The sequence below is a fragment of the Phocoena sinus genome, chromosome 17, assembly GCF_008692025.1.
Source record: "Phocoena sinus isolate mPhoSin1 chromosome 17, mPhoSin1.pri, whole genome shotgun sequence".
Classification (NCBI taxonomy): Eukaryota; Metazoa; Chordata; class Mammalia; order Artiodactyla; family Phocoenidae; genus Phocoena; species Phocoena sinus.
This window is the reverse complement of record NC_045779.1, coordinates 34,583,337-34,610,456: the sequence shown is the minus strand read 5'-3', so window position 1 is coordinate 34,610,456 and position 27,120 is coordinate 34,583,337. Positions and strand designations below refer to the sequence as shown.

The following is a 27,120-nucleotide window of genomic DNA, read 5'->3' as shown; positions in this document are numbered from 1 at the left end:
GGATGTCAGTGTATCTATTCTCTTGGGTAGCCACCTTTAACAGGAACTGGACATTCCTGTGGAGATTGAAAGAAATAAAACATAACAAAACAAAAAAATCAAGGTTAATAAAAGTCCTTTTTACTTCAGTAGATAGAATTAGGAAGGGAAGTAAGGTGTGTGTTGTGTGTTGTGTGTGTGTGTGTTTGTCTGTGTGTGTGTGTGTGTGTGTCTGTATATGAGAGAGAGAAAGAATATGGACAAATTTTAGCAACACTTGGAGGACACAGAATTTAAGGTTAAAAGGAGAAGCAATATCTATGACTAGTTAATAGAAAATTTGAGAAGTCCTGGAGAAAGAGTGAAGCTAGTTGGCTGCATACTTGATTGAGTCTGAGATTTGGAGACTAATAGACTGGGGTTTGAATCTGCCACTTAGTAGCTATATATCCTTGGGGACTTCTCTAAACTGTGGTTCTTCATGTAAAGAGGTATAATAGTAATAATACCTACCTCTTAGGGTTGCTGTTGGGATTACAGAGGTAAAGTGCCCAGCACAGTTCCTGGAACATGTAAGCTTATTTTGCCAAGTAAGACTATTAAAACTTATGCATATGAACAATGTCATCTCCCCTGCTGCCTCCCCACCCCAGCCCCACCATTTTGCTGTAGACCAGACATGACATGGTGAGGACTGGCATTGAGGACCAGTGCTTGAAATCTTCTATTTCAATCATGTTGTTTTACAAATGAGAGAACTGAGGTCTAGAAGTATGGTGGGAATAAAATACAGGCTACCTCAGAGACATTACAAGTTCAGTTCCAGACTACTTCAATAAAGCAAATATTGCAATAAAGCAAGTCACACAATTTTTTTGGTTTCCAGTGCAAATAAAAGTTTTTACACTATTCTGTAAGTGTGCAATAGCATTATGTCTAAATAAAGGATATATCTTAATTAAAAAATACTTTATTGCTAAAAAATGCTAACCATCATCTGAGCCTTCAGCAAGTCATAATCCTTTTGCTGGTGAAGCATCTTGACTCCCTTTTGATGGCTGCTGACTGATCATGGAGGTGCTTGCTGAAGGTTAGGGTGTCTGTGGTAATTACTTAAAATAAGACAACAGTGAAGTTCGCTGCATCAGTCAATTCTTCCTTTCATGAACCACAATTCTGTACCACAATTCTGTACCACAATTCTGAACCACAACCAACTGTAACACACAATTTAGTTTGGTAGCATTTTACCCACAGTAGAACTTCTTGCAAAATTGGAGTCGATCCTTTCAAACCCTGCGGCTGCTTTATCAACTAAATTTATGTAATATTCTAAATACTTTGTTGTCGTTTTAACAATCTTCACAGCATCTTCACCAGGAATAGATTACATGTCAAGAAACCAACTTTCTTTGCTTATCCATAAAAAGCAACTCCTTATCCATTAAAGTTTTATCATAAGATTGCAGCAATTCAGTCACATCTTCAGGTTCCACTTATAATTCTAGTTCTCCTGCTATTTCCACCACTTCTGCATTTTCTTCCTCCGCTGAAATTGAACATCTCAAAGACATCCATGAGGGTTAGAATCAACTTCTTCACACTCCTGTTGATTTTGGTATTTTGACTTCTTCCCATGAATCACGAATGTTCTTAATGCATCTAGAATGGTGAATCCTTTCCAGAAGGTTTTCAGTTTACTTCGCACAGATCTATCAGAGGGATCACTATCTATGGCAGCCTTATGAAATCTATTTCGTAAAAAATGAAACCTGAAAGTCAAAATTACTCCTTGATCCATGGGCTGCAGAATGAATGTTGTGTTAGCAGGCGTGAAAACATTAATTTCATTGTATATCTCCATAAGAGCTCTTGGGTCACCAGATGCATTACCAATGAGCAGTAATATTTTGAAAGGAATTTTTTTTTCTCAGTGGTAGGTCTCAACAGTGGCCTTAAAATGCTCAGTAAACCATATTGTAAACAGATGTCCTGTCATCCAGACTTTGTTTCTCTATTTATAGTGTAGTGCAGTGGCAGAGTAGTTTAGCATAATTCTTTAAGGGCCCTAGGATTTTTAGAATGGTAAATGAGCATTAGCTTCAACTTAAAGTCACCAGCTGCATCAGCCTGACAAGAGAGTCAGCCTGTCCTTTGAAGCCAGACATTTACTTTTCCTCTTTAACTATGAAGGTCCTAGGTGGCATTTTCTTCCGCTAAAAGGCTTTTCATCTACATTGAAAATATTTAGTGTAGCCACTTTTCTTAATTAGCTTAGCTAGATTTTCTGAATAACTTGCTGCAGCTTCAACATCAGAACTTGCAATTTTTTTTTTTATTGAAGTATAGTTGATTTACAATGTTGTGTTAGTTTCAGGTGTACAGCAAAGTGATTCATATGTATACACACACACACACACATGCGTATATATATTCCTTTTTGGATTCATTTACCTTATAGATTATTACAAAATATTGAATATAGTTCCCTGTGCTATATAGTTGGTCCGTGTTGGTTATCTATTTTATGATTAGTATGTATGTGTATGTTAATCCCAAACTCCTAATTTATCACTCATCCCCGCTTCTACTTTGGAAACCGTAAGTTTGTTTTCTATGTCTGTGGGTCTAATTATATTTTGTATATAAGTTATTTTTTTTAGATTCCACATATAAGCAATGTTATATGCTATGGGTCTTTCTCTGTCTGACTTATTCATTTTAGTATGATAATCTCTAGGGCCATCCATGTTGCTGCAAATGGCATTATTTCATTCTTTTTAATGGCTGAGTAACATTCCATTCCAATATACCACATCTTCTTTATCCATTCATCTGTCATCTGATGGACAATTAGATTACTTCCATGTCTTGGCTGTTGTAAATAGTGCTGAAATGAACATTGGGGTACATGTATCTTTCCAAATTATGGTTTTCTCTGGATATGTGCCCAGGGGTGAGATTGCAGGATCATGTGGTAGCTCTACTTTTAGTTTTAAGGGAATCTCCATACTGTTCTCCATAGTGGGTGCACCAATTTACATTCCCATTAACAGTGTAGGAGGGTTTTTTCTCCACACCCTCTCCAGCATTTATTATTTGTAGTCTTTTTTTTTTTTTTTTTTTTTGCGGTACGCGGGCCTCTCACTGTTGTGGCCTCTCCCGTTGCGGAGCAACAGGCTCTGGACGCACAGGCTCATCGGCCATGGCTCACGGGCCTAGCCACTCCACGGCATGTGGGATCTTCCTGGACTGGGGCACGAACCCGTGTCCCCTGCATCGGCAAGTGGACTCTCAACCACTGCTCCACCAGGGAAGCCCTATTTGTAGTCTTTTTGATGATGATGTGTGGGGTGATATCTCATTGTAATTTTGACTTGCATTTCTCTAATAATTAGTGATGTTGAGCATGTTTTCATGTGCCTCTTGGCCATCTGTATGTCTTTTGTGGAGAAATGTCTATTTAGGTCTTCTGCCCATTTCTTGATTGGGTTGTTTGTTTTTTGATATTGAGCTGCATGAGCTGTTTGTAAATTTTGGAGACAAATCCCTTGTCTGTTGCATCATTTGCAAATATTTTCTCCCATTCTGTGGTTTGTCTTTTAATTTTGTCTATGATTTCGTTTGCTGTGCAAAAGCTTTTAAGTTTAATTAGGTCCCATTTGTTTATTTTTGTTTTTATTTCCATTATTCTAAGAGTCGGCTCAGAAAAGATATTGCTGCAATTTATGTCAGAGTGTTCTGCCTATGTTTTCCTCTAAGAGTTTTATAGTATCTGTTGTTACATTGAGGTCTTTAATCCATTTTGAATTTATTTTTCTGTATGGTGTTAAAGAATATCCTAATTTCATTTTTTTTACATGTAGCTGTCCAGTTTTCCAAGCACCATTTATTGAAGAGAAGTCTTTCCTCTGTTGTATAGTCTTGCCTCCTTTGTTATAGATTAATTGACCATAGGTGCATGCGTATATTTCTGGGCTTTCTATCCTGTTCCATTGATCTAAATTTCTGTTTCTGTGCCAGTACCATACTGTCTTGATTACCATAGCTTTGTAGTATACTCTGAATTCAGGAAGCCTGATTCCTCCAGCTCTATTTTTCTTTCTCAGGATTTGTTTGACTATTTGGGGTCTTTTATGTTTCCATACAAATTAAAAAATTTTTTGTTCTAGTTTTGTGAAAAATGCCACTGGTAATTTAATGGGGATTGCATTGACTCTGTAGATTGCCTTGGGTAGTATAGTCATTTTGAAAATATAAATTCTTCTAATCCAAGAACATGGTATCTTTCCATCTGTTTGTGTCATCTTTGATTTCTTTCTTTAGTATCTTAGAGTTTTCAGAATACAGGTCTTTTGGCTCCTTAGATAGGTTTAGGCCTAGGTATTTTATTCCTTTTGATGCAATGGTAAATGGGATTGTTTCCTTAATTTCTCTTTCTGATTTTTCATTGTTAGTGTATAAAAATTCAACAGATTTCTGTGTTTTAATTCTGTATCCTGCAACTTCACGGAATTCATTAACGAGCTCTGATAGTTTTCTGCTAGCATATCTAGGATTTTCTTTGTATAGTATCATGTCATCTGCAGTAACAGTTTTACTTCTTCCTTTCCAATTTGGATTACTTTTCTTTCTTTTTCTTCTCTGATTGCCACAGCTAGGACTTCCAAAACTATATTGAAAAAAAAACTGATGAGAGTGGACATCCTTGTCTTGTTCCTGATCTTAGAGGAAATGCTTTCAGCTTTCACCGTTGAGTATGATGTTAGCTGTAGGTTTGTCATATATGGCCTTTATTATGTTGAGGTATGTTTCCTCTATGCCCACTTTCTGGAGAGTTTTTATCATAACTGGGTGTTGAATTTTGTCTAAAGCTTTTTCTGCATCTATTGAGATGATCATACGGTTTTTAATCTTCAATTTGTTCATGTGGTGTATCACAGTGATTGATTTGCGGGTATTCAAAATCCCTGCATCCCTGGGATAAATCCCACTTGATCATGGGGTATGATCCTTTTAATGTATTGTTGGATTCAGTTTGCTAATGTTTTGTTAAGAATTTTTGTGTCTTAAGTTCATCAGTGATATTGGCAGGTAATTTTCTTTTTTTGTGGTATCTGTCTGGTTTTGGTATCAGGGTGATGGTGGCCTCATAGAATGTTTGGAAGTGTTCTTTCCTCTGCAGTTTTTTGGAACAGTTTCAGAAGGATAGTGTTAACTTTTCTGTAAATGTTTTATATAATTTGCCTTTGCCTGTGAAGCCATCTGGTCCTGGACTTTTGTCTGTTGGTAGTTTTTAAATCACAGATTCAGTTTCAGTAGTTGTAATTGGTCTGTTTATATTTTCTATTTCTTCCAGGTTCAGTCTTGGAAGATTGCACCTTTCTAAGAATGTGTCTATTTCTTCTAAGTTTCCATTTTCTTGGCATATAATTGCTTGTACTAGTCTCTTATGGTCCTTTGTATTTCTGTGGTGTCCATTGTAACTTCTGTTTTTCATTTCTAATTTTATTGATTTGGCCTCTCTCCCCTCTTTTCTTGATGAGTCTGGCTAAAGGTTTATTAATTTTATTTATCTTTTCAAAGAATCAGATTTTAGTTTCATTGATCTTTTTTATCGTTTTCTTCATCTCTATTTCATTTACTTCTGCTCTGATCTCTTTGATTTCTTTCCTGTAATAACTATTAGTTTTGTTTGTTCTTTCTCTAGTTGCTTTAAGTGTAACGTTAGGTTTGAGATTTTTCCTGAGATAAGCTTGTATCTCTGTAAACTTCCCTCTTAGAACTGCTTTTGCTGCATCCCATATATTTTAGATCATTGCATCTTCATTTTCATTTATCTCTAGGTATTTTTTGATTTCTTCTTTTTTTCTTGGTTGTTTAGTAGCCTATTGTTTAGCCTCCATGTATTTGTGGTTTCTGCAGTATTTTTCTTGTAGTTGATTTCTAATCTCATAGTGTTGTGGTTGGAAAAGAGGCTTGATATGATTTCAATTTTCTTAACTTTACCAAGTCTTACTTTGTGGCCCAGCATTTGACCTAACCTGGGGAATGTTCCATGTGGACTTGAAAAGAATGTATTCTGCTGTTTTTGGATGGAATGCTCTATAGATATCAATTAAGTGCATCTGATCTACTGTGTCATTTAAGGCCTGTGTTTCCTTATTGACTTTCTTTCTGGATGATCCACTGAGGAAACTGAGATGTTAAAGTCTCCCACTATTATTGTGTTACTGTCAATTTCTCCTTTTATGGCTGTTAGCATATGCCTTATATATTGAGGTGCTCCTGTGCTAGGTGAATATATATTTAAAATGGTTATATCTTCTTACAATGATCCCTTGATCATTATGTAGTGTCCTTCTTTGTCTCTTGTAGCAGTCTTTATTTTAAGGTCTAACTTTGTCTGATGTGAGTATTGCTACTCCATCTTTCTCTTGATTTCCATTTGCATGGAATACCTTTTGCCATCCCCTCACTTTCAGTCTGTATTTGTCCCTAGATCTGAAGTGGGTCTCTGTTGTAGACAACATATATATGGGTCTTGTTTTTTATCCATTCAGGCAGTGTATGTCTTTTGGTTGGAGCATTTAATCTGTTTACATTTGCGGTAATTATCAGTACATATGTTCTTATTGCCATTTTGTTCATTGTTCTGGTTTTGTTTTTGTTAAGTCTTTTTTCTTCCTTTCCTCTTTCGTTCTCTTCTCTTGTGATTTGATGACTAACTTTAGTGTTTGTTGGATTTCTTTTTCTTTTTGGTGTGTATAGCTGTTATAGATGTTTGATTTGTGGTTACTATGAGGTTTTGATATAGCAGTCTCTCTATATATACATGATTGTTTTAAGTTGCTGGTCTCTTAATTTTAAATGCATTACAAATATCCTGAATTTGTACTCTCCTCTTATGATTACTTGTCTTGATACCATATTTGTGTGTGGATAATTTTCTACCTTTACTTTATGTTTGCCTTTACCAGTGAGCTTTCCCATTTCATAATTTTCTTGTTTGTAGTTGTGGGCTTTTCTTTTCTGCCTAGGGAAGTTCCTTTAACTTTTGTTGTAAAATTGTTTTAGGTGGTGCTGAATTCTTTTAACTTTGCTTGTCAGTAAAGCTTTTGATTTCTCTGTCAAATCTGAATGAGACCCTTGCTGGGTAGAGTGTTCTTGGTTGTAGGTTTTTCCCCTCTCATCACTTAAATATATCATGCCACTCCCTTCTGGCCTGTAGTGTTTTCACTGAAAAATCAGCTGATAGTCTTTTGGGGATTCCCTTGTATGTTATTTATTGCTTTTCCCTTGTTGCTTTTAATATTTTCTCTTAATCTGTAACTTTTATCAGTTAAGTTATTATGTGTCTTGGCATGTTCCTCCTTGGGTTGATCCTGTATGGGACTCTCTGTGGTTTTATGGACTTGGGTTCCTGTTTCCTTTCCAATGTTAGGGAATTTTTCAGCTATTATCTCGTCAAATATTTTCTCAGGCCCATTGTCTCTGTCTTCTCATTCTGGGACCTCAATATTGCAAGTGTTGGTACATTTGATGTTGTCCCAGAGATCTCTTAAACTGTCTTTGTTTCTTTTCATTCTCTTTTCTTTATTCTATTCCACAGCAGTGATTTCCAACATTCTGTCTTCCAGCTCACTTGTCTATTCCTCTGCCTCATTTATTCTGCTATTGATTCTTTCTAGTGTGTATTTCATTTTTGTTTTCTTCAACTCTGTTTGGTTGTTCTTTATATTTTCTAACTCTTTGTTAAAAAGTTATTGTAAGTTCTTGCTTGAGCATCCATTCTTTTCCTGAGTTCTTGGATCATCTTTACTATCATTACTCTGAACTCTTTCTTGGGTAGTTTGCCTATCTCTACTTCACTTAGTTGTTCTTCTGGGGTTTTATCTTTTTCCTTCGTCTGGAACATATTCCTCTGTTTTCTCATTTTGTCTAAAATTCTATTTGTATTTTTATGTAAATAGAAGGTTAGTTATGTTTCTCAACCTTGGAGAAGTGGCCATCTGTAGGGGATTTCCTGTGTGTCCCAGTAGTACAGTCCCCTCTCATCACCGAGGGCCAGGGACCAGCTGGTCCCAGGGTAGATTCTGACCTGTGTTTGTAGACTCAGTTCCACTGGCTGCTGGACTGTGGTTTCTTGCTTCTGGTGTCTGCCTCCTTGTGGGTGAGGCTGGTCTAGAGGTTTATGCAGGCTTCCTGGTGGGTGGAGCCAGTGCCTACCCACTGGTAGGTGGAGCTGGGTCTTGGCTTTCTGTTGGGCAGGGCTGTATCAAGGGGTGTGTCTAGAGGCAGCTGTGTGCTCAGGAACCCTTCAGGCAGCCTGTCTGCTGATGGATGAAGCTGTGTTCCCACCCTGTTGGTTGTTTGGCCTGAGATATCCCAGCACTGTAGCCTACAGCCTGTTGTGTGGGACCAGGTCTTGATGCCAAAATGTTGGCCTCTAGGAGAGCTCACACCAATGAATGTCACTTGGTAGCACTATCACCAGTGTTGTTGTCCCCAGAGTGAGCCACAGCCACCCTCCCGCCTCCGCAGAATACCCTTCAAGACCAGCAGGTGGGTCTGCCCCAGGCTCCTATGAAGTAATTGCTTTTACCCTGGCTACCAGTGCACATAGGACCTTGTGTGCACCCTCTAAGAGTGGAGTCTCTGTTTCTGAGTCTCCAAAGTCTCTGCAGGAGTCCTGTGGAGCTTCTGCAATCAAGCCTTTCTGGCCTTCAAAGCCAAATGGTCTGAGGGCTCCTCCTCCAATGCCAGACCCCCAGGCTGCAGAGCCTGATGTGGGGCTCAGAACTCTCACTCCTATGGGAGAACTTCTGCGATATAATTGTTCTCCAGTTTGTGGGCCACACACCTGGGGGGGTATGGAATTTTATTATATCAGGAGTGCACCCCTTCTACTGTCTTATTGTGGTTCTTCTTATGTCTTTGGATGTAAAATATCTTTTTTAGTGGGTTCCACTCTTCTTAATCGATGGTTGTTCAGCAGTGAGCCATGAGAAGAAGTAAGCTGAAGGCCCTTCTACTCTGTCATCTTGGACAGGAATTGAAAAATTCTGCAGTTTTGCATAACACATACTGTTGGTTATGCAGTTAAGCACACAAGCCCTGGAGTCAGACTGCTGGGGTTCAGATTCAGCTTCTTTCCTTTAACCTCTATGTGATTGACAGCTAATGTCTCTATCTTCATGGAATTTATACCTCTTCTTTCACCCTTAGTCTAGCTTCAGGGACCTTGTGCAGAGGACTTGCACCTAATGAGTTGGATTAGTTTGGATTAGAGTTTCCAGGTCAGAGCTGCTCCTGATATCTGGAATTTGCGAGCTGGGCCGTTGGCAGTTCACCTTGCAATTTTAGTTTTTGGAGGTGGCTCCTTTCTTTAAACTTCATAAACTAACCTTTGCTAGCTTCGAACTTTTATTCTACAGTTTTGTCACCTCTTAGCCTTCATAGAATTGAATAGAGTTAGGGTGTTGCTCTGGATTAGGCTTTGGCTTAAGGGAATGTTGTATTTGGTTTGATCATCTATCCAGACTACTAAAACTTACTCCATATCTGCAATAAGACCGTTTTGCTTTCTTATCATTTGTATGTTCACTGGAGTAGTGCTTTTAATTTCCTTTGGGAACTTTTCATTTGCATTTACAACTTGGCTGTTTTGTGCAAGAGGCTTAGCTTTTGGCCTGTCTCAGCTTTGGACATGCCTTCCTCACTAAGTTTAATCATTTCTACCTTTTGATTTAAAGTGAGAGATGTGTGAATCTTCCTTTCACTTCAATGCTTAGAGGCCATTGTAGGGTTATTAACTGGCCTAATTTCAATATTGTTGTGTCTCAGGGAATAGGGAGGCCCAAGGAGAGGGAGAGAGAAGGGGTCACTAGGTGGAGCAGTCGGAACAGATACAACATTCATCGATTAAGTTTGCTGTCTTATATGGGCAAAATTTGTGGCACTCCAAAACAATCACAGTACTAACATCAAAGATCACTGATCACAGATAAATATAACAAATATTATAATAATGAAAAACATTCCAAAATTGTGAGAATTACCAAAATTGTGACACAGAGACACAAGGTGAGCAAATGCTATTTGAAAAATGATGCTGATAGACTTCCTTGATGCAAGATTGCCACAAACCTTCAATTTGTAAAATAGCACAGTATCTGCAAAGCACAATAAAGCACAGCACAGTAAAATGAGGTATGTCTGTATAAAAATAAATCTTGTCATTTGCCCAACACACATTTACTTAATGGTAAAATATGTATACAGAGAAATTAAGACAAATTCTGGTTTTTGATACTTTAGGTTATATAGGAACACATTCTGGATGTTTGTGAATTTTAGATTGTCAGATTCTATCTATAATATAGTTTAATAAATTGCAGATGGCTTATTGCTAACTTATATATATTTCTACCAAGTTTATTTACTTAAAATTCTTAAATCTTAAAAAAAAATATGTTGTAGACTTACAGATAGTTAGAAAAATAGTAGTACATAGTATAGAGAATTCCCATGTGGGCCCCTCACCCACATTCCACAAACATTGACACTTTGCCAAAGTAGCTTTCTCTCTCTAAATAAATAAATATTTTTTTCAAAACCTTTTAAGGTAATTGTGGACATGGTGCTCTTCTACCCCTAAACATTTTAGTGTAAATTTACTAAAACTTAGTGTAAATTTTCCTAAAAAAAAAGGACGTTCACTTATATAATCACAGTACAGTTATCAAATTCAGGAAATTAACATTGATGCAATACTGTTATTTAATCTTTTAACTTAATTCATGTTTGCCCAATTGTTCCATTAAAAAAAAAAAATCTGGGGCTTCCCTGGTGGCGCAGTGGTTGAGAGTCTGCCTGCCGATGCAGGGGACACGGGTTCGTGCCCCGGTCTGGGAGGATCCCACATGCCGCGGAGCGGCTGGGCCCGTGGGCCATGGCCGCTGGGCCTGCGCGTCCGGAGCCTGTCCTCCGCAACGGGAGGGGCCACAGCAGTGAGAGGCCCGCGTAACGCATAAAAAAAAAAAAAAAAATCTGGTCCAGGAGTCAATTTAGAATTACATGTTGCATTTGATTATCATGTTTCTTTAATCTCCCTTAATCTGAAATTTAGTCTTTGTCTTCTATTGCCTTGACAGTTTTGAAGAGTACAGGTAAGATATTTTGTAGAATGTTCCTCATTTGGGTTTGTCTGATGTTATCTTGTGATTAAATTCAGGTTATACATTTTGGCAAGCATGCCACAGGAGTGGTGTTCTATTCCTCTCAGTGCATCAGAGCTTATTTGCTTTAACAAGCTTAAGTCCTAGTAATGAGAGGAGTGTTTTCTTTGGTGTTATTTATTCTAACTTTTAAATTTACTGTAAAGTTAAAGAAAAAAGGAAATGCTAGCATTAGGAGCTATAATAAGTGTTTTTTAAGCTAAAAGTTGCCATAAAATTAATCACTTGTATTCTAGTGAGTAAAGTTTAAGAAAAATTCAAATTTGTAATATACTCCTCTTTCCTTACTATTCTTTTTGAGCTTGCTTTTCTCAGACATGTGCAAGAACCCTCAGTGAATGTTTGCCCCTGGCCAGGCAGATAAATGACCTTGCCTTGTGAACTTTAAATGGAAAACAACTCCAGGCCAATACAAACTAATTTTGAAATACACCCTTCTAATTAAATCTCTACAGTTCCCCAAATTTTATAGTGTTTACCAACATTTGAGCTATTTAAAATCACCTATGATTTACCATTAATTATTAGAGAAATGCAAATCTAAACTACAATGAGATACCACCTCACACTGGTCAGGATGGCCATCATTAAAAAGTCTACAAATAATAAATGCTAGAGAGATTGTGGAGGAAAAGGAACCCTCCTACACTGTTGGTGGGAATGTAAATTGGTGCAGCCACTATGGAAAACAGTATGGAGGTTCCCCAAAAAACTAAAAACAGAGTTGCTATATGATCCAGCAATCCTACTCTTGGGCATATACCCAGATAAGACTTTAGTTTGAAAAGGTACATGCACCTCTATGTTCATACCAGCACTATTTACAATAGCCAAGACATGGAAACAACCTAAGTGTCCATTGACAGATGAAAGGATAAAGAAGATGTCATATATATATATATATATATATATATACAATGGAATATTACTCAACTATTGAAAAGAATGAAATAATGCCATTTGTAGCAATATGGATGCAACTAGAGATTATCATACTAAGTGAAGTAAGTCAGAAAGAGAAAGACAAATACCATATGATATCATTTATATGTGGAATCTAAAATATGATACTATCTGTGAAACAGAAACAGACTCACAGACATAGAGAACAGACTTGTGGCTGCCAAGGGGCAGAGGGATTGGGGAGGGAAGGATTGGGAGGTTGGGACTAGCAGATGCAAACTATTATATATAGGATGGATAAAAAACAAGGTCCTATTTTATAGCACAGGGAACTATATTGAATATCCTGTGATAAACCATAATGGAAAAGAATATGAAAAAGAATATGTATAACCAAGACATTTTGCTGTACAGCAGAAATTAACATGGCATTGTAAATCAACTACAATAAAATTTAAAAAATCACTTACGATGCATTTTTCCTTAATGTGTACTTTGGTAGCACTATGGGGAGCCTTAGATTTTAAGAATCATTTCCATTTTATATACAAACAAGTTTTGGCAATTTGTACTTTGGTTAATTTGCTGTGTTTATATTTTCTTCTCTTATATAGCCAATCAAAAACCCCCCAACAGGGAAGAAGTATGTTAGATGCCCTTGTAATTGTCTCCTCATTTGTAAGGACACATCACGGCGAATAGGATGTCCAAGACCCAACTGGTAAGACATGAAGATTCATTCATTCATTCATTTGTTCATTCAACAAGTACTTATTAAAGATTCATTATGTGGCAGGTTTGTTCTAAACAGTCTTTCACCTCAAAGTAATTATATGGCCTACAGCATTTTTTTCTTTGTTAAAGGAATAATACTGCTTAGTTTGAAATTAATGGTTACAGTTATTTGCTTTACTTTTATTTGCTGTTATGTTTATTTCCAGCTTATAGATGACAAATCTGAAGCTCTGAGAGAGAAAATAAATAGTTCAAATCAGTGCTTTTCACAATTTTTAAACTTTTGGCTGCATGCCAAGTATAAAATACATTTTATTTTACAACCCAAAATTCATATATGTTCATCTACATACATACATACACACACATATATTTGAAACAAAAGTTTCACACAAAAAATTTACTTTTGCTATATGCAGTGCACTCAGATTTTTTCGTATTTTACTTACTCTGTTTCTGCCCATTTATCTTTTCTTTTTCTTTCTTTTTTTTTTTTAAACATCTTTATTGGAGTGTAATTGCTTTACAATGGTGTGTTAGTTTCTGCTTTATAGCAAAGTGAATCAGTTATACATACACATATGTTCCCATATCTCTTCCCTCTTGCGTCTCCCTCCCTCCCACCCTCCCTATCCCACCCTCCCTATCCCACCCCTTTAGGTGGTCACAAAGCACTGAACTGATCTCCCTGTGCTATGCGGCTGCTTCCCACTTGCTATCTATTTTACATCTGGTAGTGTATATATGTCCATGCCACTCTCTCACTTTGTCCCACCTTACCCTTCACCCTCCAGGTGTCCTCAAGTCCATTCTCTAGTAGATATGAGTCTATTCCCATCTTGCCCCTAGGTTCTTCATGACCATATATATATATATATATATATATATATATATATATATATATATTTTTTTTTTTTTTTTTTAGATTCCACATATATGTGTTAGCATACAGTATTTGTTTTTCTCTTTCTGACTTACTTCACTCTGTATGACAGACTCTAGGTCCATCCACCTCACTACAAATAACTCAATTTTGTTTCTTTTTATGGCTGAGTAATATTCCATTGTATATATGTGCCACATCTTCTTTACCCATTCATCTGTTGATGGACCCTTAGGTTGCTTCCATGTCCTGGATATTGCAAATACAGCTGCAATGTATATTGTGGTACATGTCTCTTTTTGAATTATGGTTTACTCAGGATATATGTCCAGTAGGGGGATTGCTGGGTCCTATGGTAGTTCTATTTTTAGTTTTTTAAGGAACCTCCATACTGTTCTCCATAGTGGCTGTATCAATTTACATTCCCACTAACAGTGCAAGAGGGTTCCCTTTTCTCCACACCCACTCCAGCATTTATTCTTTGGAGATTTTTTGATGATGGCCATTCTGACTGGTGTGAGATGATATCTGATTGTAGTTTTCATTTGTATTTCTCTAATGATTAATGATGTTGAGCATTCTTTCATGTCTTTGTTGGCAATCTGTATGTCTTCTTTGGAGAAATGTCTGCTTAGGTCTTCTGACCACTTTTGGATTGGGTTGTTTGTTTTTTTGATATTGAGCTGCATGAGCTGCTCTAAAATTTTGGAGATTAATCCTTTGTCAGTTGCTTCATTTGCAGATATTTTCTCCCATTCTGAGGGCTGTCTTTTTGTCTTGTTTATTGTTTCCTTTGCTGTGCAAAAGCTTTTAAGTTTCATTAGGTCCCATTTGTTTATTTTTTTTTTGTTTCCATTTCTCTAGGAGGTGGATCAAAAAGGATCGTGCTGTGATTTATGTCATAGAGTGTTCTGCCTGTGTTTTCCTCTAAGAGTTTGATAGTGTCTGGCCTTACATTTAGGTCTTTAATCCATTTTGAGTTTATTTTTGTGTATGGTGTTAGGGACTGTTATAATTTCATTCTTTCACATGTAGCTGTCCAGTATTCCCAGCACCACTTATTGAAGAGGCTGTCTTTTCTCCATTGTATATTCCTGCCTCCTTTATCAAAGATAAGGTGACCATATGTGCATGGGTTTATCTCTGGGCTTTCTATCCTGTTCCATTGATCTATATTTTTTGTTTTTGTGCCAATACCATACTGTCTTGATTACTGTAGCTTTGTAGTATAGTCTGAAGTCAGGGAGCCTGAGTCCTCCAGCTCCGTTTTTTTTTTTCTCAAGATTGCTTTGGCTATTCGGGGTCTTTTGTGTTTGCATACAAATTGTGAAATTTTTTTTTCCAGTTCTGTGAAAAATGCCAGTGGTAGTTTGATAGGGATTGCATTGAATCTGTAGATTGCTTTGGGTAGTATAGTCATTTTCACAATGTTGATTACTCCAATCCAAGAACATGATATATCTCTCCATCTGTTTGTATCACCTTTAATTTCTTTCATCAGTGTCGTATAATTTTCTGCATACAGGCCTTTTGTCTCCTTAGGTAGGTTTATTCCAAGGTATTTTATTCTTTTTGTTGTAGTGGTAAATAGGAGTGTTTTCTTAATTTCACTTTCAGATTTTTCATCATTAGTATATAGGAGTGCAAGAGATTTCTGTGCATTAATTTTGTATCCTGCTACTTTACCAAATTAATTGATTAGCTCTAGTAGTTTTCTGGTAGCATCTTTAGGATTCTCTGTGTAGAGTATCATGTCATCTGCAGTGACAGCTTTACTTCTTCTTTTCCGATTTGGATTCCTTTTATTTCTTTTTCTTCTCTGATTGCTGTGGCTAAAACTTCCAAAACTATGTTGAATAATAAAGATGAGAGTGGGCAACCTTGTCTTGTTCCTGACCTTATAGAAATGGTTTCAGTTTTTCGCCATTGAGGATGATGTTGGCTGTGGGTTTGTCATATATGGACTTTATTATGCTGAGGTAAGTTCCCTCTATGCCTACTTTCTGCAGGGTTTTTATCATAAATGGGTGTTGAATATTGTCAAAAGCTTTCCCTGTATCTATTGAAATGATCATATGGTTTTTATCCTTCAATTTGTTAATATGGTGTATCACATTGATTGATTTGTGTATTTTGAGGAATCGTTGAATTCCTGGAATAAACCCTACTTGATCATGGTGCATGATCCTTTTAATGTGTTGCTGGATTCTGTTTGTTAGTGTTTTGTTGAGGATTTCTGCATCTATGTTCATCAGTGATATTGGCCTGTCATTTTCTTTCTTTGTGACATCTTTGTCTGGTTTCGGTGTCAGGATGATGGTGGCCTCGTAGAATGAGTTTGGGAGTGTTCCTCCCTCTGCTATATTTTGGAAGAGTTTGAGAAAGGCAGGTGTTAACTGTTCTCTAAATCTTTGATAGAATTCACCTGTGAAGTCATCTGGTCCTGGGCTTTTGTTTATTGGAAGATTTTTAATCACAGTTTTAATTCAGTGCTTGTGATTGGTCTGTTCATATTTTCTATTTCTTCCTGGTTCAGCCTCAGAAGGTTGTGCATTTCTAAGAATTTGTCCTTTTCTTCCAGGTTGCCCATTTTATTGGCATATAGTTGCTTGTAGTAATCTCTCATGATCCTTTGTACTTCTACTGTGTCAATTGTTACTTCTCCTTTTTCATTTCTAGTTCTGTTGGTTTGAGTCTTCTCCCTTTTTTTCTTGATGAGTCTGGCTAATGGTTTATCAATTTTGTTTATCTTCTCAAAGAACCAGCTTTTAGTCTTATTGATCTTTCCTATCATTTCCTTCATTTCTTTTTCATTTATTCCTGATCTGATCTTTATGTTTTCTTTCCTTCTGCTAACTTTTGGGTGTTTTTGTTCTTCTTTCTCTAATTGTTCTAGGTGTAAGGTTAGGTTGTTTATTTGAGATGTTTCTTGTTTCTTAAGGTAGGATTGCATTGCTATAAACTTCCCTCTTAGATCTGCTTTTAATCCATCCCATAGGTTTTGGCTTGGCGTGTTTTCATTGTCATTTCTTTCTAGGTATTTTTGATTTCCTCTTTGTTTCCTTCAGTGATCTCTTGCTTATGAAGTAGTGTATTGTTTAGCTTCCATGTGTTTGTATTTTTTACAGATTTTTTCCTGTAATTGATATCTAGTCTCATAGCGTTGTTTTCAGAAAAGAAACTTGATACAATTCCAGTTTTCTTAAATTTACCAAGGCTTGATTTGTGACCCAAGATATGATCTATACTGGAGAATGTTCCATGAGCACTTGAGAAGAAAGTGTATTCTGTTGTTTTTGGAGGGAATGTCCTAAAAGTATCAATTAAGTCCATCTTGTTTAATGTGTTATTTAAAGTTTGTGTTTCCTTATTTATTTTGATTTTGGATGATCTGTCCAATGGTGAAAGTGTGGTGTTAAAGTCCTCTACTATATTGTGTTACTGTCGATTTCCCCTTCTTTGGCTGTTAGCCTTTGCCTTATGTATTGAGGTGTTCCTATGTTGGTGCATAAATATTTATGTTGGTGCATAAATATTATATCTTATTCTTGGATTGATCCATTGATCATTATGTAGTGTTCTTCTTTGTCTCTTGTAATAGTCTTTATTTTAAAGTGTATTTTGTCTGATATGAGAATTGCTACTCCACCTTTGTTTTTTTTTGGTTTTTTTTTTTTTTTTGCGGTACGTGGCCTCTCACTGTTGTGGCCTCTCCCATTGGGGAGCACAGGCTCCGGATGCACAGGCTCAGCAGCCATGGCTCACAGGCCCAGCCGCTCCGCGGTATGTGGGATCTTCCCGGACCGGGGCACGAACCCATGTCCCCTGCATCGGCAGGCGGACTCTCAACCACTGCGCCACCAGGGAAGCCCTCCAGCTTTGTTTTGATTTCCATTTGCATGGAATATCTTTTTCCATCCCCTCGCTTTCAGTCTGTATGTGTTCTTAAGTCTGAATTGGGTCTCTTGTAGACAGCATATATATGGGTCTTGTTTTTTTAATCTATTCATCCAGTCTGTGTCTCTTGGTGGGAACATTTAATACATTTACATTTAAGGTAATTATCGACATGTATGTTCCTATTACCATTTTCTTAATTGTTTTGAGTTTATTATTGTAGGTCTTTTCCTTCTCTTGTGTTTCCTGCCTAGAGCAGTTCCTTTAGCATTTGTTGTAAAGCTGGTTTGGTGGTGCTGAATTCGTTTAGCTTTTTCTTGTCTGTAAAGCTTTTAACTTCTCTGTCAAATCTGAATGAGGTCCTTGCTGTGTAGAGTAACTGTAGTTGTACATTTTTCCCTTTCATCACTTTAAATATGTCCTGCCACTGCCTTCTGGCCTGCAGAGTTTCTACTGAAATATCAGCTGTTAACCTTATGGGGATTCCCTTGTATGTTATATGTTGTTTTTCCTTTGCTGCTTTTAATCTCTTTTCTTGTATTTAATTTTTGATTGTTTGACTAATATGTGTCTTGGCGTCTTTCTCCTTGGATTTATCTTGTATGGGACTCTCTGTGCTTCATTAACTATTTCCTTTCCCATATTAGGGAACTTTTCAACTATAATCTCTTCCAATATTTTCTCAGTCCCTTTCTTTTTCTCTTCTTCTTCTGGACCCCTATAATTCGAATGTTGGTGCATTTAATGTTGTCCCCTAGGTCTCTGAAATGGTCCTCAGTTCTTTTCCTTATTTTTTCTTTATTCTGCTCTGCATTAGTTATTTCCACTATTTTATCTTCCAGGTCACTTATCCGTTCTTCTGCCTCAATTATTCTGCTATTGATCCCTTCTAGAGAATTTTAAATTTCATTTATTGTGTTGTTCATCATTGTTTTTTTAGTCTTTAGTTCTTCTAGGTCCTTGGTAAATGTCTCTTATATTTTCTCCATTCTATTTCCAGGATTTTGGATCATCTTTACTATCATTATTCTGTATTCTTTTCCAGGTAAACTGCCTATTTCCTCTTCATTTGTTAGATCTGCTGGGATTGTACTTTGTTCCTTCAACTGCTGTGTGTTTCTCTGTCTTCTCATTTTGCTTAACTTACTGTGTTTGGGGTCTCCCGTTTGCAGGCTGCAGGTTTGTAGTTCCCATTGCTTTTGGTTTCGGCCTCCAGTGTGTAAGGTTTGTTCAGTGGGTTGTGTTGGCTTCCTGGTGGAGGGGACTGGTGCCTGTGTTCTGGTGGATGATGCTGTATCCTGTCTTTCTGGTGGGCAGGTCCATGTCTGGTGGTGTGTTTTGGGGTGTCTGTGACCTTATTATGATTTTAGGCAGCCTCTCTGCTAATGGGTGGGTTGTGTTCCTGTCTTGCTAGTTGTTTGGCATAGGGTGTCCAGCACTGTAGCTTGCTGGTCGTTGAGTGGAGCTGGGTCTTGGCATTGAGATGGAGACCTCTGGGAGATTTTCCCCGTTTGATATTACTTGGAGCTGTGTGGTCTCTGGTGGAACCATGTCCTGAACTTGGCTCTCCCACCTCAGAGGCACAGCCCTGATGCCTGGCCAGAGCACCAAGAGCCTGTTATCCACACAGCTGAGAATAAAATGCAGAAAGAAAGAAAGAAAGAAAAAGAGAGAGAGAGGGAGAGAGAGAGAGAGAGAGAGAGGGGGAGAGAGGGAAGGAGGGAGGGAGAGAGGGAAGGAGGGAGGGAGGGAGGGAGGAGAAAGAAAGAAAGAAAGAGGTCAAATAAAATGAAATAAAATAAAGTTAAAAAACTTAAAAAGTAATAAAAAATAAAGAAAGAAGAGAGCAACCCAACCCAAAAACAAATCCACCAATGATAACAAGCACTGAAAACTATCCTAAAAAAAGAAAAGAAAGAAAAATGGACAGACAGAATCCTAGGACTTATGGTAAAAGCAGAGCTATACAGACAGAATAACACACAGAAGCATATACATACACACTCACAAGAAGTGAAAAATAGAAAAAAAAATATATCGTTTCTGCCAATGTCCACCTCCTCAATTTGTTGTGATTCATTGTCTATTCAGGTATTCCACAGATGCAAGGTACATCAAGTTGACTGTCGAGATTTAATCTGCTGCTCCTGAGGCTGCTGGGAGTGATTTCCCTTTCTCTTCTTTGTTCGCACAGCTTCTGGTGTTCAGCTTTGTATTTGGCCCCGCTTCTGAGTGTAGGTCACCTGAGGGCACCTATTCTTCTCTCAGACAGGACAGGGATAAAGGAGCCACTGATTCGGGGGCTCTGGCTCACTCATGCCGAGGGAGGGAGGTGTACAGAATGCAGGGTGAGCCTGTGGTGGCAGAGGCCGGCATGATGTTGCAATAGCCTGAGGCATGCCGTGTGTTCTCCAGGGGAAGTTGTCCCTGAATCACAGGACCCTGGCAGTGGCGGGCTGCACAGGCTCATGGGAGGGGAGGTGTGGAGAGCGACCTGTGCTTGCACACAGCCTTCTTGGTGGCAGCAGCAGCAGCCTTAGCATCTCATGCCCGTCTCTGGGGTCTGCGCTGATAGCCACGGCTCATGCCCATCTCGGGAGCTCCTTTAAGCATTGCTCTTAATCCCCTTTCCTCACGCACCACAAAACAAAGAGGCAAGAAAAAGTCTCTTACCTCTTTGGAAGCTCCAGACCTTTTCCCAGAATCCCTCCTGGCTAGCTGTGGCACACTAGCCCCCTTCAGGCTGTGTTTACGCAGCCAACCCCTGTCATCTCCCTGGGATCTGACCGAAGCTGGAGCCTCAGCTCCCAGCCCCCACCTGCCCCAGTGGGTGAGCAGACAAGCGTCTCAGGCTGGTGAGTGCTGGTCGGCACTGGTCCCCTGTGCGGGAATCTCTCCAGTTTGCCCTCCACACCCCTGTTGCTGCGCTCTCCTTCACGGCTCCAAAGCTTCCCCCCTCCGCCACCCGCAGTCTCTGCCCGCGAAGGGGCTTCCTAGTGTGTGGAAACCTTTCCTCCTTCACAGCTCCCTCCCAATGGTGCAGGTCCTGTCTCTATTCTTTTGTCTCTGCTTTTTCTTTTTTCTTTTGCCCTACCCAGGTACGTGGAGAGTTTCTTGGGTTTTCGGAGGTCTGAGGTCTTCTGCCAGTATTCAGTAGGTGTTCTGTAGGGGTTTTTCCACATGTAGATGTATTACTGATGTATTTGTGGGGAGGAAGGTGATCTCTATGTCTTACTCTTCCGCCATCTTGAATCCCCTCTGGTTACACTTATTTGTAAACTGATGTTCTTGAATAAGCAATGAAAGTTTTCTTGATGCTACATAACTACTTAATAGATTGTAATAAATCAGTGACTCATATTTTATTAAAAATAAACAATTAGTTTATCTTTGATATATTTCATCTTAAGTTGGAAGTGTTTTAGTAATCATTGTATACTTTAAATTGTGTTATTTCACTAGTCTTTGCTGAGTATAAGCTATGCAATAAATTCTGTAGTCATGTGCCTCTGCCAAATGGTGTATGGAAGTGCACCGATAGAAGTATATCAAAACCTTAACTGTGTTTTGTTTCTGTGTTTCCTGTCTTCTTGACCATTATGTGAATCATTTGCAACCCCATCTGATGGTAACCTGGGAAATGGAAAGGAAAGGAGCCTACCATTGTCCTTTCTGTCCAACTCCAATTAAACAGACATTAAGGAGTACCAGCCTACCCAGAGAAATTTGGTTGTGACTCAGCACTTTGGTACATTCATGGCACACATATATCTGTTAATGTACAATTTTTTAACTTACTTAGTCTTTTACTCAAGTTGTCTTCCTAGATAGGGTAAGATAAGATAAGGAATGATAAGATTTGAATTTATAAGAACTTGGAAACAGTAGTTAAATGGTTCCCAAGGTGATTTGATTAGGTCCAATTCCAAATAATTTTTTTGCTTTTGAAATATTGACTATTGCTGTTTTCTGTGATTTTGGCTTTAAAGGCTGACATTTAATTCACTTAATTTATAAAACAAGTATAACCTATTTTCAATACTATATTCCATGTTTTTGGCCCCATAGTGTAGGTTTCGCTCTCAGTCCATTTGTGGGATAATGAAGTTGTTTCCTGTCTGTTTCCACAGTAGACGCATAATTAACCTTGGCCCAGTAATGCTTATTTCTGAAGAACAGCCAGCTCAACCTGCACTGCCAGTCCAACCAGAAGGTACAAGAGTTGTGTGTGGGCACTGTGGAAATACGTTCTTGGTACGTAACAAGACATTTGTGACAGGGACATCAATCTGTAAATGTAGGTCTTGATCACACAGATTTGACCACTGCTCATAGTCTTATAGTTTGTCCAAGTGCAAATTGATCAAAAGATTAAAATAGAGCCTTTGTTAGAAAGACAGTCAATCAGAGCCACGACTAGGATGTACTGCATTGTTTGTGAATTACATATAAGGTGCATCCCCTGACTGATTCATTTGCAAAAAGGGCCTCTCTGGGTAGGCTAATAACAAACAAGAACCCTGTGCTCCAGGCAGAGCAACTTGGGTATCCTGGCTTAGTGAGTAACTGAATCTACCTCCTACCCTCATCTCCTCAGCAGAGCGCAAAATGCACACTCTCATGTAGTGGCCTTGTTTCATGGTTCTGGATTCAAGAAATATTCTCATTATAATTTATCAAAATTTTTCTGATTGTTATATATGAAACTTGGAGTAACGGGAATTACTGTGGTATCTGTAATTAGATAAGTTATTGGATAAAAAATAAAGTATAAGTAGTTTGACATGAACAAAAATTATAGGAGTTCTTGTTTTACTACTTTTAACTTTAACCCTAAGCTTGATTTTTAAATGTTAATTTCATAATGACTTACCCCATCAGGAAGAATAAGAACAGGTTTTCTTTTGTTATTTAGCCTCCAAAGGAGACAAAAGATTATCCTTAGAACCTAAGTACTAAAGAAACCTTCCAGAGTGTAGCCATGGGGAGAGCTGAGGTTGCAGTGGTTTATAAACAAGACCTGCTGTCACTAAGGGATGAATGAGCTTAAGAAAGTGTAGACTGTTTGCTCTTTTTCCCTTCTAATTTTTATTTTTGATAAAGTAATTCATGTATAATAACTTCACATGTCAAATAGGACTGTAAAGCTTAAAGGGAAAATGGTGGTCATCTCTTTACCTAACACAACCCCAATTTTCATCCCCCAAATACTTTTGACTCTTTCAGCTGCTCTTCTGGTATGTACTTCCATGTGTTTAAATTGTTTGCTTGTTTTTTTCTTTTTGATTAAGCAGTTTTAGATATTACCTATTACTTTGTAAAACGCAGGTTGAAGATTTAGCACTCTTACCACCCTGCCTGCTCTCATAGTCCTTTCTCCACTTTCATACTCCCAGTAGAGTTATAATATTTTATTTATTTAATACTTAGTCTTTACATTTTTTATGATTAGGTAAATTGTGTTCACAGCTGAGCCAAGTAATATGTTACATTTCTCTCCTGTCCCTCCCTCTTTTAGATTTGTTTTAATTTTTTATGTACAAATCACTAGTTCTTCTCATATTCTTTCATAGAACTACAAAATTCCTGTCAATATAGTCAAATGGGTCAGGGAATCTATTATTTAGACTTCCTCCTACACAGCTGTCATCCTGTGACTTCCCTTCATCTTATCTTAGGAATTCCTATTACCTCTTTCCTGTGTTGGATCCTCTGCCATCCTTACAGTTCTTGGTTTATTGCTTTATTTTGTTGGAGCACATCCTCTCTTAGCTTTCTGAGAAAAGATGCAGAGAAATAAATTTGAACCTTTTACTTCTTAAACAGTTTTTAATCTAACCCTATTTTCATGTTATAATTTGTCCAGATGTAGAATTATAGGTTGCCAATTCTTTCCTTAGAAATTTGAGGGCTTTGCTCCACTGTTGATGGGAAGATCAACTGCTGTTGGCTCCTGACCCTTACCATGGACCTATTTTTCTCTCTTTATTTTCTCTTATTTTCCTCTTTCATTTCTCCAAGGTTCTGAAATAGTATTAGAATGTGCCTTAAGGAGAATCTTTTTGACCTCATTGTCTGGCTACTCAGTGAATCCTTTTATAGTCCACTCCATTTTCTTTCTTCCATCTTTCTACAACCCCTGAGATTAGATCACCTGAATTGACATACACACTCTCTCTCTTTCTCTCTCTCTCTTTTTTTTTTTTAATATACTTTTCAGTTTTGGCTTTTTCTTTTACTTACAGGGAAATTTCCTCAACTATATCTTCTAAACTTAATTAAAATTTTAAATTTCAGATGATCTAAATTAATTTTTAATTTCTAAGAGTTCTCCTGTGTTCTCTGATTAATTTTTCTTTTTTCTAAATCACATTCTCTTCTTTATGGCATCTTTCTGAAGCTATTAGTTATGTTTTCTGAGGTATTATTCTTCTTTATGCCTTGTCTCTATTTTCTCTCCATTGCTTCTATTTGTTTTTATTTTCTGATAGAGGTTTTAATGAGGAGCTCATTTATATATGAGAGCAAGTTACTGATTGGAATCTCTAAGTATGCAGCAGGGGCTAAACTTTTTCTCCTTCCTTCCTTCCTTTCTTTCCTCCCTCCCTCCCTTTTTCCTTTCTTCTTCTCTTTCCTCCTCCTCCTCATCTTTCTTCTTCCTCTTCTCCTTTTTCTCTTTTCTTGAAGAACTGCCAACTATTAGTATCAATGTCTTTTTTTTTTTTTTTAGGGCAAGTTTCTCTGGGGAATAATCCTCTGACTTCTTGTAAGAGGTATATCTGGGAGACAGCATTCTAGGAGCTAAGAAAGGATAATAGGAATGAAGGTCTCATCTACTGTTCAGACTGTAGACTTATTTAACTCCTTTGTTTTTAGAATGGTGTCTTATTCTTGCCTTCTGCTGTGCCTGGTGTTCCTAAGTTCACAGTCCTTCTTCTTTGAGAGAATAAATCACTCTTCTCTTGCATGTGTTGGGGAGGGAGGGGTTTTTGGTTTTGTGATATGGAGGGAAGAGTCTAGAACTGATACTCCTGTTTTTATCACTACCCCCAACTCCTATCTTTGAAAGCACCTTGGAGTCCCAAGGTCTGAACTATTTTGTAGTTCTTCAGTTGAATCAGCCTGCTTTTCATTGGATATCTCTCTTTAGGCAATCAGGTTTCAGCATCCCTTTCAGTTTGTTACCAAGTCTCCATCAGCTTTCCACTGTCTGAAAATTCAAGGTAATTTCTCTTCGGATTCTATTTGTTCTTATGGTATTTTACATTTGTAAACACAATTTACTGTCATTTTAGTCAGGTTTGGGAAAGGAAATACAAATGCATGCATTTGTCCAACTTATTACATTTAACCAGAATTTCTATGATTTTTCTGATCTACTAGGATAAGATAAATCTTCTTCCTTGCATTTATATTTTATTGATTAAGTCAGTGACCAAGTACATCAATTAGGGGATATATTTGGTGGGGATAGTGAAAAGATTTCTTTTTTAAAAATTTCTTTTTAAAAAATCACTATTGAGAATTAGGTTTGGATTTGGGTCCTGGCCATACTAAAGCCTGACTATGTGATGCTGGGCAAGTTATGTAACTTTGCTAAATTCTGATTTCCTCATCTGAAAATGGGGAGAATAATAGCATATTCACAAGATTGCTGAGAGCAGTAGTAAAGACATTTGTCCAAAGTTTGTGACAGTGGAAGCTAGCCTTGTGGCTGACAGGGTCTTGGTGCACCGGCTGGGTGTCAGGCTTGTGTCTCTGAGGTGGGAGAGCCAAGTTCAGGACATTGGTCCAACAGAGACCTTCCAGTTCCATGTAATATCAAATGGCGAGAGCTCTCCCAGAGATCTCCATCTCAACACTAAGACCCAGCTTCACTCAACAACCAGCAAGCTACAGTGCTGGACATCCTATGCCAAACAACTAGCAAGGCAGGAACACGACCCCGCCCATTAGCAGAGAGGCTGCCTAAAATCATAAGGTCACAAACACCCCAAAACACACCACTGGATGTGGTCCTGCCACCAGAAAGACAAGATCCAGCCTCATCCACCAGAACACTGGCACCAGTCCCCTCCACCAGGAAGCCTACACAACCCACTGAACCAATCTTAGCCACTAGAGGCCGACACCAAAAGCAATGGGAACTACGAACCTGTGGCCTGCAAAAAGGAGACCCCAAACACAGTAAGTTAAGCAAAATGAGAAGTCAGAGAAGCATACAGCAGATGAAGGAGCAAGGTAAAAACCCACCAGACCAAACAAATGAAGAGGAAATAGGTAGTGTACCTGAAAAAGAATTCAGAGTAAGGATAGGAAAGGTGATCCAAAATCTTCGAAATAGAATGGAGAAAATACAAGAAACTGAGGCAGAAGAACGGATAAGTGACCTGGAAGATAAAATAGTGGAAATAACTACTGCAGAGCAGAATAAAGAAAAAAAGAATGAAAAGAATTGAGGACAGTCTCAGAGACATCTGGGACAACATTAAATGCACCAACATTCGAATTATAGGGGTCCCAGAAGAAAAAGAGAAAAAGAAAGGGACTGAGAACATATTTGAAGAGACTATAGTTGAAAACTTCCCTAATATGGGAAATGGAATAGTCAGTCAAGTCCAGGGAGTGCAGAGAGTGCCATACAGGATAAATCCAAGGAGAAACACGCCAAGACAAATATTAATCAAGCTATCAAAAATTAAATACAAAGAAAAAAATATTAAAAGCAGCAAGGAAAAAACAACAAATGACATGCAAGGGAATCCCATAAGGTTAACAGCTGATCTTTCAGCAGAAACTCTGCAAGCCACAAGGGTCTGGCAGGACATATTTAAAGTGATGAAAGGAGAATAAAATACCTAGGAATAAACCTACCTAAGGAGACAAAAGACCTGTATGCAGAAAACTATAATACACTGATGAAAGAAATTAAAGATGATACAAACAGATGGAGAGATATACCATATTCTTGGATTGGAAGAATCAACATTGTGAAAATGACTCTACTATCTAAAGCAATCTACAGATTCAATGCAATCCCTATCAAACTACCACTGGCATTTTTCACAGAACTAGAACAAAAAATTTCACAATTTGTTTGGAAGCACAAAAACCTGAAACAGCCAAAGCAAACTTGAGAAAAAAATGGAGCTGGAGGAATCAGGGTCCTGGACTTCAGACTATACTGAAGCTACAGTAATCAAGACAGTATGGTACTGGCACAAAAACAGAAATATAGATCAATGGAACAGGATAGAAAGCCCAGAGATAAACCCACGCACATATGGTTACCTTATCTTTGATAAGGAGACAAGAATATGTGATGGAGAAAAGATGGCCTCTTCAATAAGTGGGGCTGGAAAAACTGGACAGGTACATGTAAGAGAATGAAATTAGAACACTCCTAAACAACATTCACAAAAATAAACTCATAATGAATTTAAGACCTAAATGTAAGGCCAGACACTATAAAACGCTTATAGG

General features: G+C 37.9%; 1 protein-coding gene across 3 annotated transcripts in view; it reads left to right on the top strand.

The window, feature by feature from the left end:
- PIP4P2 (phosphatidylinositol-4,5-bisphosphate 4-phosphatase 2) overlaps nucleotides 1-27,120 on the top strand; it is an 86,008-nt gene that overhangs the window by 24,379 nt on the left and 34,509 nt on the right. For all 3 annotated transcript variants that reach the window (XM_032610046.1, XM_032610048.1, XM_032610049.1), the window contains exons 3-4: nucleotides 12,737-12,843; nucleotides 21,768-21,891. In XM_032610046.1, the coding sequence (XP_032465937.1) occupies nucleotides 12,737-12,843; nucleotides 21,768-21,891 (231 nt within the window). The remainder of the gene's footprint in view (nucleotides 1-12,736; nucleotides 12,844-21,767; nucleotides 21,892-27,120) is intronic.